The sequence below is a fragment of the Fusarium phalaenopsidis genome (genome assembly GCF_050370095.1).
Source record: "Fusarium phalaenopsidis strain FUZ10S chromosome Unknown contig_32286, whole genome shotgun sequence".
Lineage (NCBI taxonomy): Eukaryota > Fungi > Ascomycota > Sordariomycetes > Hypocreales > Nectriaceae > Fusarium > Fusarium phalaenopsidis.
The window spans coordinates 2,041,481-2,055,000 of record NW_028145413.1 but is presented as its reverse complement, the minus strand read 5'-3'; the positions used below and the strand labels follow the sequence as shown (position 1 = coordinate 2,055,000).

At 53.9% G+C, this 13,520-nt stretch overlaps 3 protein-coding genes across 3 annotated transcripts; 1 reads left to right on the top strand and 2 right to left on the bottom strand.

Annotated features, from left to right (window-relative positions):
- Window positions 1–931: 931 nt before the first annotated feature.
- Window positions 932–2,352, bottom strand: LRP88_02965 (uncharacterized protein; the record flags this gene model as incomplete). The annotated part of the gene is made up of 3 exons (XM_083239596.1): window positions 932–1,682; window positions 1,830–2,054; window positions 2,267–2,352. The coding sequence occupies 3 exons, from the start codon at window positions 2,350–2,352 to the stop codon at window positions 932–934; spliced, it is 1,062 nt and encodes a 353-aa protein (XP_083104726.1).
- Window positions 2,353–3,490: 1,138 nt separating this feature from the next.
- On the bottom strand, window positions 3,491–5,560 carry LRP88_02964 (cytochrome P450; the record flags this gene model as incomplete). Its single annotated transcript, XM_083239595.1, has 4 exons — window positions 3,491–4,587; window positions 4,641–5,233; window positions 5,288–5,384; window positions 5,440–5,560. The coding sequence occupies 4 exons, from the start codon at window positions 5,558–5,560 to the stop codon at window positions 3,491–3,493; spliced, it is 1,908 nt and encodes a 635-aa protein (XP_083104725.1).
- A 2,256-nt stretch (window positions 5,561–7,816) lies between these two features.
- On the top strand, window positions 7,817–13,270 carry LRP88_02963 (uncharacterized protein; the record flags this gene model as incomplete). Its single annotated transcript, XM_083239594.1, has 1 exon — window positions 7,817–13,270. The coding sequence occupies one exon, from the start codon at window positions 7,817–7,819 to the stop codon at window positions 13,268–13,270; it is 5,454 nt and encodes a 1,817-aa protein (XP_083104724.1).
- Between the last annotated feature and the right edge of the window lie 250 nt (window positions 13,271–13,520).

Genomic DNA, 13,520 nt, shown 5'->3' with positions numbered 1-13,520 from the left:
GGAGTATCAAAGATAAGACGGATTGCTACCTCGGGAGCTAGCTTCTTACCAATGCAGTATAGTATCATCATCCATGGATGCTGGGCAGCGGATACCTTTGCGACTACCAGCCACCTCGGATAGCTCAGATAGCACCTATCCGCTTCTACTCAAACCAAGGAAGACCAAAGGCAATAGATAGACACTGGTCTGATGCTCTTCAACAAGCGGGGTGTAGCTTCTACGAATCGAGTGGACCAAATAGCACTCATGACACAAGCCTTGAAGCCAGCATGAACGCGTAAAGTGCATGTAGTCATTCGTTCCCAATATACGAGATAATCCTTCCAACCCCCCCCAGCCTAGTCGTCGTTCACTCATTCAATGACGCCTTTCCTCTCGCCGGCCTCCGTGTCTCATTCCAGCCAAACCCAAGTCCCATGTTGGCCGTTTACCCGTAGAAAAAACAACACAAGATTTCCACATCCAATCATCTCACAGGTAGCCCAATTGTCCCCTGTCCGCTTCATCCTGGACTACCCTTGTGGGTAGATAGACTTTGTGATGCAAACCAAGGCTTTTGAGGCCAAGGACCCAAGCTGAGGAGCACAGCTCGAGATCCATATCAACCAAAAACACCGCCGAGAACGCTAGATGCAGTAGACGCGGTTTGAAGAATAAAAAAAAGAGTCCCCCCCCAGGTATCAAACGCCCCCAAGACGCCATCAACACCTTGAACGCCACGGCGACCGAGGCCCCCCGAAAGAACAAGCAGAAATACTCGCTGGGCCAAAGTGACCCAGAAAGCTTGATTCTGGTGTGGTCAGAAACGTGCTAGCGTCTTAGAGCTATTTCTTGTTATTGTCATTGCATCGTCTCTGGGTGTAGCAAGAGCCCGAGGTCTACGCAGCAGTTACAAGACCACACATCGTGAACCAAGTATTGTCGCCTCCTACTTCCTCAGAACCGCGTCGTAGATGCTCATAAGACCAGTGATGGCAGTGCCAGTCAAGATTCCCTTGTAGCCGCCATAGATGGCGTTATTGAGGCGCACAATCGACATATCGTTGAGAAGACCGCCAAAGTTAACGCCCTGTCCATAGACGACAAAGGAGATGAGGGCCTTGACAATGCTGAAGGTCAAGGGGTCAACCACATACTCAGCATTGTTGGAGCGAAGACGGCCGCGGGTGGGTGGTGTGCTGGTGGCGCTCAAGTTGAAGAAGTAGCCCACGAAGCTGGGGACGGCGACGCTGGTGAAGATCCAGGTCAAGGTCGGGGACCAGAAGCTGGACGAGAGGAGCAGGAACATGTCGGGAACGTAGACAGGGTAGTCGGAGGTGCCGAGGAATTGGATGGCGGGGATGGTGAAGGCGTAAATGTTGCTTAGAACCTCGCGACGGACGTTCCATAGCTCCCAGGCGGCGACGCAGAAGAGGACGCTCGTGACAGTGCTGAGAGTGTCGCGCGTCGCATGGCTGACCTCGGTGATACCACTCTCCTCATACATCGACGAGACGCGCTGGCGCACGGCGCTGGTCGAGCGATCTACCGCGAGTGCCACGTCGGCGGGTGTGGCAGGCAGCGGGATGCGCGCCGCGACCTGAGAGAGAGCCCGGCCGGGAGTCTCGACGAGCGCGGTCGATATGGCTTGGGGAGAAGCTGCTTGAGGGGATGCAGCTTGGGGAGAAGCATCGTCGCTCCTGTACATGCCAAAGAAGGCCTGGTCAGCTTTGGGGGTCCAGAGAGCAAGGCGCAAGCTCCTCTCTCGGTCAACACAAGACGCGCTCTTGCGCAACGCGCAGTTTCAACGCGACAAGAGGACCAAGGAGCTCGGAATGGCGACTCACTCAGGGGTAATCTCTTCAGAGAGCTTTGTCGTCCGTCGGCGGGAGACCTTGAGGGGTTTGTCGGCCTCGTCGCGCATCACCTCCCTCTTGACGGGCGAGCCGAGAGCCTTGGAGCGGCTGTTAAAGTAGCCCGCCAGCTCAGGATCGGCGAGGTAACGCGACGAGTTTTCCGAGAGGTATGTGTCGAGGGCAATACCCAAGTCATCCTTTTTGGAACCGGCGATGCTATATCAATTAAAGTCAGCGCGTTGAGGGGCTTATTTGTCGCATCGAGGGGTTGTGATGGAAAGTGGGCGCGTCGCGATGACGCCGGGACTGGGGTATGAGGCGAGGCGCAAACAATGGGCAAACAAAGAATGCGCCAAAGGGCTACTTGTTGAAGATTGTCGCGCGCACCGTGTAGACAAAGAAAGCGCAATTGCGGGAAGCAAACGTACTCTTGCAGGCCAAACTGCTGGGCGAGCTGGGCAAGCTCGGGCTTTTTCTTGGTCTTCAGCCAAGAGTTGTAGCTGTGGTTGGACATGGCGATAATATGAGGATGTCGCCTATAATAGGCGATACTAGAGGAGCAGACGAAATGGCTTCAATGGCCTTTGTGGTTGGCGAGGGCTGGTGGCGCCGTGGGAATTGCTTCAAAGTGGGCGGGCGATGATGATGTTGGCGATGGTGACGATGATGGAGATCTCGCCTACGACGGTGTTGGGTGGGTGATGGAGCTGGAGATGGAGGTGGACGGCGCGCGGAGCAAGAGGGCCCGTGTCAGCGGGTCCTGCGTTGTTTATGTTTTTTTCTGGCCTGGAGCTGAGGTCCCCGCAGATCAGCCTGACCGTGTTGTGCTTGTCTGGAGCTGGAACGAATGTAGATGGACAGTTGGAGCCGGGCGCTTGGCCACTAAAATCATAGGCGCTTGATTCACTGGAGCTCAAGAAAGGCCATGACCTCACAGCGTGCCTGCCTGCATTGGAGCTCCAGCTGCCGGTGGAGAGCTTTCGGATGATGACATTCATCCATTTGTTCCATCGGCGCTAGAACGTTTGGATGCGGTTGAACGAGGCAAACAAACTCCGTGACACGACTTGCTTTCTATCACGACGAGACCTTATAGGCCATACATTAGATGTCTGCTGTAATACTCGGTTGACCTACTTAGGTATCTTACAGACAGTATTTACCTAACTGGGTGAATCTATTCTACTGCACTTGTTACTTCGAGAACAGACACAATAATGGTCAAAGGGAAGCTGCCTTCTGGGCTATGACTTCTAGTTGACCGAAGCCTTAACTTGAACACATATTGGTCCGTCAACCCAATAACACGCGAAAAAGTATCTCATACCAATGTTTTCATCCTGCACCACAGGAAACACCATTAAACATCCTAATATGGGTGTTTACTCCAACCGCCTCCAGCCCGACGCGTGACGTGTTCTGCGTTTGGGACGCGACTGATGAATCCAGACTGCTGTTGGTCAAGCTAAGCGCTCACATCGCACCCGAATCAATCGACCCAATCAGGTGTAACATCGGTGCTGCCATCAAGTTGATCAAATATCGCCTGTTCAAGGTCTGCCAATCACGAGCTCGATCACTTCTAGGACTCCTCACGAGTGTTTCCCAACAAGGGCAGCTCTTACTGTCTATTGGATCATGTACCTCGATCATTATATCCAACTCGTAAACCTCTCCTGGCCCCTTCTAACGAGCCTGACGGGCACATGGTCATCGTTCAACTTCAGTGTGAGCACTGAACTAGCGCCAAGGAGCTTGTTGCGGCTTGTGGTCTGCGCCTTGGCGTATACTTCGCGTCTTTGCTCGCGGTCCATCGACTCAACCTGCTCGTCACTTGCCCACTCGTCCACGGCCAGCTCGATACTATGGTCCCGGAAGATGACGGCAAGCGCTGCAATGATCTCGACCTGCGCGATCCTACGACCCAGGCATGACCGCGGGCCGTCACTGAAGGGGATATAAGCCCCCCTCTCCGGCCGGAAGAGCTGAGAGCTTATGTCTGAGCCTCCATAACCTCCAAAGTCTTCTGCTTCTGGCTCTTCCGTATCTGTTTCCTTGGCTACTGGGTCCTCGCTCTTGCGGTACCAGCGCTCAGGGACCCAGTCGTTAACGTCGCCTTCGCCTGGGTGCAGCTTGCTTGGCCTCGCAGGCCAGTATCGAGGATTTCGCTGGATCGACACTGCAACCAGAGACACGACTGTGCCCCTCGGAAGGAGGTGTCTCTTCCCATCGACCGTGATGACCTGATCCTGACCTGGAGTTACCTTCTTAGGGATCTCCACCACGGCAGGTATCATTCGAAGCGTCTCGTTCATGCATGCGCCGAGCATGCTGGCCATCATTGGGTTGACTAGGCCTTCGTATTCCCATGAGCTCGGATCTCTGCCCTCAAGGATATCGTCAATATCCTTCTGAAGCCTCCTCTGCGATGCTGGGTTATTTGCCAACTCGAGCAGAATAAAGTGCATGGCGTTAGCTGTTGTCTCATGCCCAGCCACGAGCATGATGAAGGCGTTTCCTTGGATTTCGTCACGGGTTAGTGAGCCTTTCTTGGGTTCAGCCCCCTGTTTCCCCTGGGTTTCGCCTGTTCCGTAACTTGACCTAACGAGTTGTCCCATCAAGTCCATGCCGTCGACACGCTCGCCCCGTTGGGCCTCCTGGATCTTTTCATCCATCAGTTCCTGCATATACTTGCACCAGTCCTCGTGCGCGTCGGCCGCGAGATGGGCCTTTTTGAAGGGCATCAGTCCTGAAGTTGTGTTAGCATACGAACATCTTGGCAATTCCTACGCTGACACTCACTCAACAACCAGCGTGGTATAAGTAACAGCATTAGGATGTATTCCAAGAGGATAGCAACGGTGTTCACAAAGCTTAGTTTGTGTCCAGTAGAGGGTTCAAGCGAACTATACTTGGCCAACCTCGGGTTCACATCTGGAGGTAGGGTCTCGCCAGGCCAAAGCGACCGGAAGCCAAACCCCACGTATCCAATGATGTTGAGGGCCAGCCTCATGGTGTCCCGATCCAGAGTGTGAATAGTGCCGCTGTCGTCGTCGTTGGACCCCATCCACATTTTCACCATGCCCTTGGCCTGGTGGATGGACTCCTTGAACACAAGGGCTGCGTTCTTCTCGTTAAACGAAGCCGATGTGACTTTACGGTGCATACGCCAGACAGCACCTTCGGTAGTCAAGACATTGTCTCCAAACTGCTGGAGAATCTCATAAGTCTCGACATACTTGGGGAAGTGCTCACGTCTAGCAGTGATCTGGTGGATGGCCTCGGCGTTGCAGACCATGGTAATAATGAGCTTCGGCGAGACAACCATAAAGATGTCGCCATATTTTGCGAACCCATCATGGCGCGTGCGATATGAGAAGCCAGGCGTTAGGACTCTACCCAGTTGGTAGTTGTCAGTCACGGCTCAGTCAAGGGGCAGAGACACATACTCGAGCCACCTCTCCCACCATGGTTTAGGGAATAGTTTAATGATTGGCGTCCATAATTTGAACGTCAACTGCCATGGCAGGAAGATGGGTGAACACGCTAGATTGGTCAGATGTCAGTTATGGGGGTCGTAGTCAAGGGAGGACAGGCGTACGGGCGATGATGTAGGGCAAGCCGCTACGCTTTGCTTCTGCGATGTTTTGTCGCAGATTAGAGATGTATGTGTAGACGGCATAGGCAAGGGCGGCGCCGATGAGGATCAGGACCGATTGCATGGCGTGGCAACGTCTCTGGTGGTTTTCACCGAGATGCTACTGAGTTGCGCCAATGACGCTGGTCGAGTCTAGGCTGTCAGATAGGCGTCAAGAGTAGATTACGACTTGGTTAAGATAAGAGACAAGTTTGCGCACAGTAACAGATTGAGGAAGAGGAGGATGAGAAACTAGAATGATGGGATTTGTCAATCAAGAGGGTGTCTCGTTGTCTTCAGTGTTTTCAGTGTTGGCGTTGGCTCTTCCCACACACATTCTGATGCACCCCCTTGTTTCCCGCCGCCCCGTCCGTCCTGCGTTCCAGACCTAGCCGGGGGACGTTCGCTGCAAAGAAATCCCCTTAGCTCCAACCGTAGCGTCTTGAAATCATCATGACACCCCATGGGATCCATCCATTGTGCGGCGGCTAAGTCGCCCGTCGAGGACGACATGTTTCTTCAATGTGACTGTCAGTTTCAAGTGCGGGTTCCAAGAATCTTACAATGTTACCATGGACACAACTCGTGGATCTAGTGATAACTATTTTGCTGAAAAAGGGCTGATGACGCGAAACCCTTGCTTCAATCATTCACGACCAGACGTCTTGCCTAATAGAGTCGATGGCATCCGCCTCAAACAGCAACATGTCAGCTTATGTCACCGCCATGTGTTCGTTCAATTGCGCCTAGTGTTGTGTTACCATTATCATGTGAAGGGGATGTATGCAGGCAGGTTTACAAGCATCGGGACAACCGGCACATTCTCTTTCACTTAAACAGAGTCAATTTTTGGGGGCTAGATATTTCAAGAAACATAAAACATCATAATGGAGGATATTCCGTGCAACCAAGTCATTCCTGTGTGTTGACTATCACGAGTATGGCATCATCGATATTCCTATTGCTTGCTCCACCACGCTTTCAAGTAATTGGATGTATTCCACAAGACATGCATCACTAGTACAGGCGCATTTCCCATATATCTCAATATCGAGCTTGGGTAGGGCTATGTAGTGTCTACGCACATGATCGCGAGTCTTTGGCGAGTGCATTTTGCATCAGCTGATGAAGGTTGATTCCACACCCTTTGCTATCCATATCCCATCACATCCAGTCCCGACCCCATGTGCGCGAGTAGAACTTGGCGGACGACTTTTGAACGGGAAAGCCAGTGGTTGCGGTCAACAATACGCGGAATGAATGAATGGGCTGCCTCCTTTGTCGGCGAGTTCCATCCATCCAATATCAATGATTTATCTGGGTCAGCCAACCTCCGCAGGTAATTTCCCTTGAACCTGGGCGAGCTTGGGGCACACTGGGCAAATCCATCATGGCACCGTTAGAGTAGGTCCTCCTGCGCGTCGGGTCTTTGCTGAGGCGTAGAAACGGTGGATGAAAAAGGCCACGATGGCGCTTGCGTGCATGACATGTCGGCTGCTTGAGCGAACCATGTAGATCTCTATTTCTCTCTGAAACGTCTGAGTAAAGAATCTGGAGTTGGGCGGGAGGCGTTGCGGGCGCCTGGCGGACCCGTTTCACCTGTCCGTGATGGATGGACGCTCGGGGCCAGTGGATCTCCCCGACCTTGACTGCCCTGAGTTAGGGGCCCAAGGGAGCAATTCTAGGGAGCCACTCCCCTGCAAAGACCCCCATCTCCCACCGACCGACGGGGCCCGGACTGTGGGTGTCATCGCCTTGAGGTGGCCGCCGCGGACTCCATCCATCCAGGATCCTTCCCAAATCCGCAGGTCACCGATAGAGGGAGCCCCGTCTGATCGTCCATTACCGCGACCGACCTGACAAGGGTTTCTCCAAATTTCGGGAGCTCAATGATACGAGCCCTCTGCTGTGAACTTCTCCCTGGAGCTTCCATCTCAAAAGGGTCTCGTGACAGGAGACGTCGCTGCGAACCTCTATCCTCCATCGACGAACCGTGGCTTCGGGTGTCTATTCCAATCCGTCCCGTCCGTCCAACGTCGACCGCTCTCACACTTCGTCACCACCTCTCGCAAGCGCAGCGAACGTGCGCCGACTGCAACTCTTCCCGCCCCTTTTATCAGCCTCGTTCCTCCGCCACGAGTATATCGACTCGACTTTACTTTGGCTTGGGCGATATTAGATTCGTTTCGTGTCGTGTCCGCTCGCTTGTTCATTATTCAGCATGCTATGTTCGACTACGTCAACTGAGCAACTATCCCTGTCCCGTCGCTTCTCGTTTGCTGTCATCAGCATCTAGGACTTTCAACACCATAACCATTCGAATCGAGTTCGAAGCATCGTCATGACACAGCATAAACGGGACGAGTCCGTCTCGCCCATGGACGTCACTCCTCGTTCCGCCTCGCCCTCCAATCCCGAGTTCAAAGTCACTCCTCCGCCTCCTCCCAAACAAGCTTCCAACAATCTCCTTCCTCCCGTCGACCTCAAGGTCGCTCGTCCTCCAGAAACTCAACCTCCGCCTATCGAGACCAAAGGCGCTCTATTTGAGCCCCCGCACGCTTCCTACTCGGCGCCCACGTCGGCTATACCAAGATCTACCCCAGCCTCGACCAAATCACTGAAGGATCATGGAATCAACGACCGAGACTTTGGACTTGCACCTGAGGGAGAGGGCCAGGATACTAGCCAGGCACCCTCAAGACGCAGTGTACAGTTCACCCGACCTGAGGGCGTAGAGTCTCCTCCAACACATACTCGAAACAATTCATGGGAGGAGCCTGATACTCCTGGAAAGTCCAAGGGTGTCTCTTTGATGTCCAAGCTCAAGGCTCTCACTAGCACGGGTGGTCTGCAGACGTCAAAGTCCTCGACCCTGCCCTCTGCATCTTCTGAGCAGGGCATGCAATCCATGGCGAGCTCTCCTACTGGTTCACGGCCGCCCCGTGGTATCCCTGGTACATTGACAGAGGAGGATACTGATGCCGACGCCGACGGTGAGGACACGGCCGACGAGGGCAACGCCGAGGGTACCAAATCAAAGAAGAAGAAGAGAAGAATGCGCCGCATGAAGAGGACGAATGGTTCAACACCCGGAACACCAAAGCGGTTTGCTCATGACACGAATGACCTCGACTCCTTTGATCGCATGGTTAGGCGCCGTGCGAGCATGCCCGATACATCTGCTCCTGACTACGGAGTGTCTGAAGGCGAAGGTCGAGATCGTCTAGGGAGGGGATATCGCAGAGGGAACTCGTGGATGACACCTGCTATGCGACCCCCTGGCGAGGAGGCCGATGAGGTGGAAAGCCCTGGTGCTGTTGGACGACGGATGGGCCACCTTCGTCGAATTACTGTATTTGGTGGTGGAGGTGTGTCGGACGGCGATGCTATTACTCCTCGACGGCCATTTTTCACATCTGAAAGGGCTTCCACCTTTGGTGCTCAGAAATGGAAACAGGTGAAGAACACTCTCAAGCTCCTCCGACAGAAGAAGGAAGATAGGTTCGACTACTTCAAATCGGCCGAGCTGATGGCTGAATTGAGAGCTGGAGCCCCCGCTGTTCTCATGCTCGCCAGTATGATTCAGAGAGATGAGCACGGTAACAAGAGGATCCCGGTTCTCCTGGAGCAGCTCAAGCTTCGCATCACTGACAGCTGCCCCATGGAGGATGACGACAAGGACAGACACTGGATGTTCACGATAGAGTTGGAATATGGAAGTGGCCCGAGCAGGATGAGCTGGACCGTCACAAGGACACTCCGAGACATCTATAACTTGCATCTGCGATACAAGTTCGCTATCAACAACGACAAGTACATGCCTGGGCGTCTGGACTTGGGTGGCCGTCCGAAGCAGCCCAAGTTCCCTTACTCTGCTTTCCCTTATCTTCGTGGTTCCCGTAAGAAGGGGGAGGAAAGCGACGACGAGGAACAGGGCAGCGGCCGCGGCGAGGAGACCCAAGGCGAGGGCACCGCCACTGAAGCAGCTGGAGATGGCGTCTTTAGTGACCCAGAAATGCTCGGCGCCCAGAGGAGAAGGTCTCGTACCTTTTTGGGCATGGGACCCAGACGCAGGTCGACGGGTATTACTGATCCTGGCGAGATGTCTAGTGCTGAGGGCGCGGGTATGGATGTGGCGACACGAAGGCAGCGCTATGTTGAGAAACAACGGCGTATCTTGGAGAAGTACCTCTCCGAGATGATCAGATGGCTCATGTTCAGAGCGGACAGCAACCGACTCTGCCGCTTCCTGGAGCTGTCAGCGTTGGGCGTTCGTCTTGCCGCTGAGGGTAGCTACCACGGAAAGGAGTGCTATCTACACATCCAGTCCTCCAAGGGCCTGGACTTCCGCCGCGTTCTCACACCTGCCAAGGTAATCGCTCGTCACAGCCGCAAGTGGTTCCTTGTCCGACAGAGCTACATCGTGTGTGTCGAGTCTCCCGAGAACATGAACATCTATGATGTATACCTCGTCGACTCCAAGTTCAGCATCGCCTCAAAGAAGAACAAAATGAAGGCCATCGGCTCCAACCAGAAGAAGGATGAAATGGATTTGACCGTGGAAGCGCTTCCCGAGAAGCACCATACGCTCACCCTCCGCACATCTGAGCGTAAGGTGCGATTCTTCTCGCGCAACCAGTCCGTCATGAAGCAGTTTGAGGACTCGATCAATGAGATGCTGAAGCAGACCCCTTGGTTCCAGGAGAAGCGATTCGACAGTTTCTCCCCTGTACGCACAAACGTGTTTGCTCAGTGGCTTGTCGACGGCCGTGATTACATGTGGAATGTCTCTCGAGCCATCAACATGGCCCGCGACGTTATCTACATCCACGACTGGTGGCTGAGCCCCGAGCTTTACATGCGAAGACCGGCGGCTATCAGCCAGAAGTGGCGACTGGACAGACTTTTGCAAAAGAAGGCCCGAGAGGGTGTCAAGGTCTTTGTCATTGTCTACCGAAATGTCGAAGCCGCCATTCCCATCGACTCGGAGTATACCAAGTTCTCTTTGCTCAACCTCCATCCCAACATCTTTGTTCAAAGATCACCGAACCAGTTCAAGAAGAACCAGTTCTTTTTCGCGCATCATGAGAAGATTTGCATTGTAGACCACGACGTTGCTTTCGTGGGAGGTATAGACTTGTGTTTTGGACGTTGGGATTGCCCCCAGCACCCGATTGTTGATGATAAGCCAACCGGTTTCGAGGTCTCGGAGATCCCCAAGGACGCAGAGCATTGCCAGCTCTTCCCTGGTAAGGACTACTCCAACCCTCGAGTACAGGACTTCTTCAGGCTCAATGAGCCCTACGAGGAGATGTACGATCGAAGCAAGGTCCCCAGAATGCCCTGGCACGATGTGGCCATGCAGGTTGTTGGACAGCCTGCCAGAGATCTGACGCGTCATTTCGTTCAGCGATGGAACTACCTACGCCGTGGACGCAAGCCCACTCGTCCCCTGCCCTTCTTGCTACCTCCGCCTGACGCAAAAATGGACGAGCTGGAGGCTCTCGGACTCACTGGCACTTGTGAGGTGCAGATCCTTCGATCAGCCTCTACTTGGTCCCTGGGAATTGAGCAGACCGAGCACAGCATCCAAAACGCCTACATCAAGATGATCGAGGACTCGGATCACTTTGTCTACATGGAAAACCAATTCTTCATCACGAGCACTGAGGCATATAATACCCGGATCGTGAACCGAATTGGAGATGCCTTGGTTGAGCGCATCATCCGGGCTCACGAAAACGACGAAGATTGGCGATGTGCCATCGTCATTCCCCTGATGCCTGGTTTCCAGAACACTGTGGACGAACAGGAGGGCACAAGTGTTCGTCTCATTCTCATGTGCCAGTTCGCGAGTATCTGCAGAGGAGAGCAATCCATCTTTGGCAGACTCCGAGCCGCCGGCATTGACCCAGAGGACTACATTGGCTTCTACTCTCTTCGACAATGGGGCATCATGAGCAACGATGTGCTCGTGACTGAGCAGCTCTACATCCACGCAAAGACTATCATTGTCGATGATCGGGTGGCCCTTATTGGCTCTGCCAACATCAACGAGCGATCCATGCTTGGCAGTCGTGATTCCGAGTGTGCTGCCATTGTTCGAGACACGGACATGATCATGTCGACAATGGCTGGAAAACCGTATCAGGTCGGCCGCTTTGCCCACACACTCCGTCTGCGTCTTATGCGAGAACATCTCGGCTTGGATGTTGATGAGATTTTGGAGGAGGAGCGCCGCGAGGAGCTCGATCGCCAGGACTTTGAGAAGGAGATGGAAGATATCTACAATGAGGATGTTGCCTCTCCCGAATCTTCTACCTCTAACTCCAAGCGCCCAGAGCCTCTGCAGATCCCCAGCTTCAACCACGATCTTGATGTTACCACTGCCCGCGAGATCGACACCTCCAGCACTAGTGACAACCAAGAAGAAACACCAGATATTGCCCAGGCTGAAGGCAAGAGAAAGCACGAACTGGATGTTACTGGGTACGGTCCTGACCGATGGAAGAGTGCCGAGAAGACTGGCCTGGACGCAGGTCGTGACTCCGTCATTGTCAATGGCCGAGAAGTCCTCGTCAATAACATTAGCAATGAGGGCAAGGGCACGCTGGAGTCTCCCAGGGAAGCACACCAACATCCTCCTCTGGCAGACAACAGGTATCTCGAGCCCGGCCATGCTAACAATGATGGACTTCCTCCTGTGCCCGCTTTGAATCGACGGACTACCGAGCAACTGGGACTGCCTCGACCAGCACAGCTGCCTTCATTGCCGATCGGCGATGACACTGACATTGGAGGGCCTCCACTCCATGTTGACCCTGAGTCTGGAAAATTGAGCAATGGCGCGTTCCACCCGATGGCCGCAGACATTCACCCTGCCCACATCGACAAGGACTGTATGAAAGATCCGGTCAACCCCAACTTCTTTGACGAGATTTGGAACCGCGCTGCTCAGAACAACACCAAGCTCTACCGCCGCGTCTTCCGCTGCATGCCTGACTCTGAGGTGAGCACTTGGGCCGAGTATCGCGAATACATGGCCTATGGCGAAAGGTTCCGCTCAAGCATGGAGGGACGAAGCCGGTCAAGGGGCGAAGATTCCGAATTCCCCCCTTCTTCGCGACACCGTGGTTCCACCTCTGCTGGTGCCGGCGTAGGCGCGCCAGGACCGGAGGTGTTAGCCAAGGCTGCCCAGACGGAAGCCGAGAAGGCGGCTGGAAAGCTGACTGAGAAGCTGCCCTTTTCTGGACATCACGATGATGATAGAATCAAGATCGTTATTCCTGACGAGGGACCGCGAGCTATGGATGAGAAGCAAGCATTGCATGATGGTGAGGGAGGCTCGTCTCGACCAAACACGGGCCTGGACAGCGAGAGTGCCGTTGACACTCAGCGGCCGATAGAGGCACCTTCTCCCGTTTACTCGGTGGGAGATGTGCCATTCCCTGCTTTTGAGAGCAACAACGGAAGGTTCTTGGAGCCGCAGACGAGCACCAAGAACAGGGAGCGTCGAACGACCTTCTCAACCCTGGAGAAGCCGTCCTCGCGAGAGACTAACGCTCCCCCGCCTGGTCAGTTTGGTTCGGTGAAGCGTAGGCGCCGCGCAACCACTAAGAACAGCCGGCGTGGCGTGTTCACCGTTGATGATATGCCGTCGCGCACTGAGGCCGAGGAACTTTTGAATATGGTACAGGGGAACATTGTGCAGTTCCCTTATGACTGGCTTCTTACCGAGGAGCAGAACGGAAACTGGGGCTACCAAGTGGATGGCGTTGCCCCCTTGGCTATCTAGTAAGTAACTCGTTCCGCATGGATGACGACAGCGCTAACAGATCGCAGCAATTAATCATAACTTGTTTGAAGTCGTGTTTGAACATGAGTTTGCACAAAAGCATGGCAAGGCGTTTGGGTTTCCAGGAATAAGGGAGCATTCATTGGGCGCGCTGGTTATAGCACACGCAGAAAGTTCCTTTCGTGCATTGAGTCTCATGTATACATCTTTCTGACTCCAGCAGACGCAAGTATTTCTATATTACATGTAT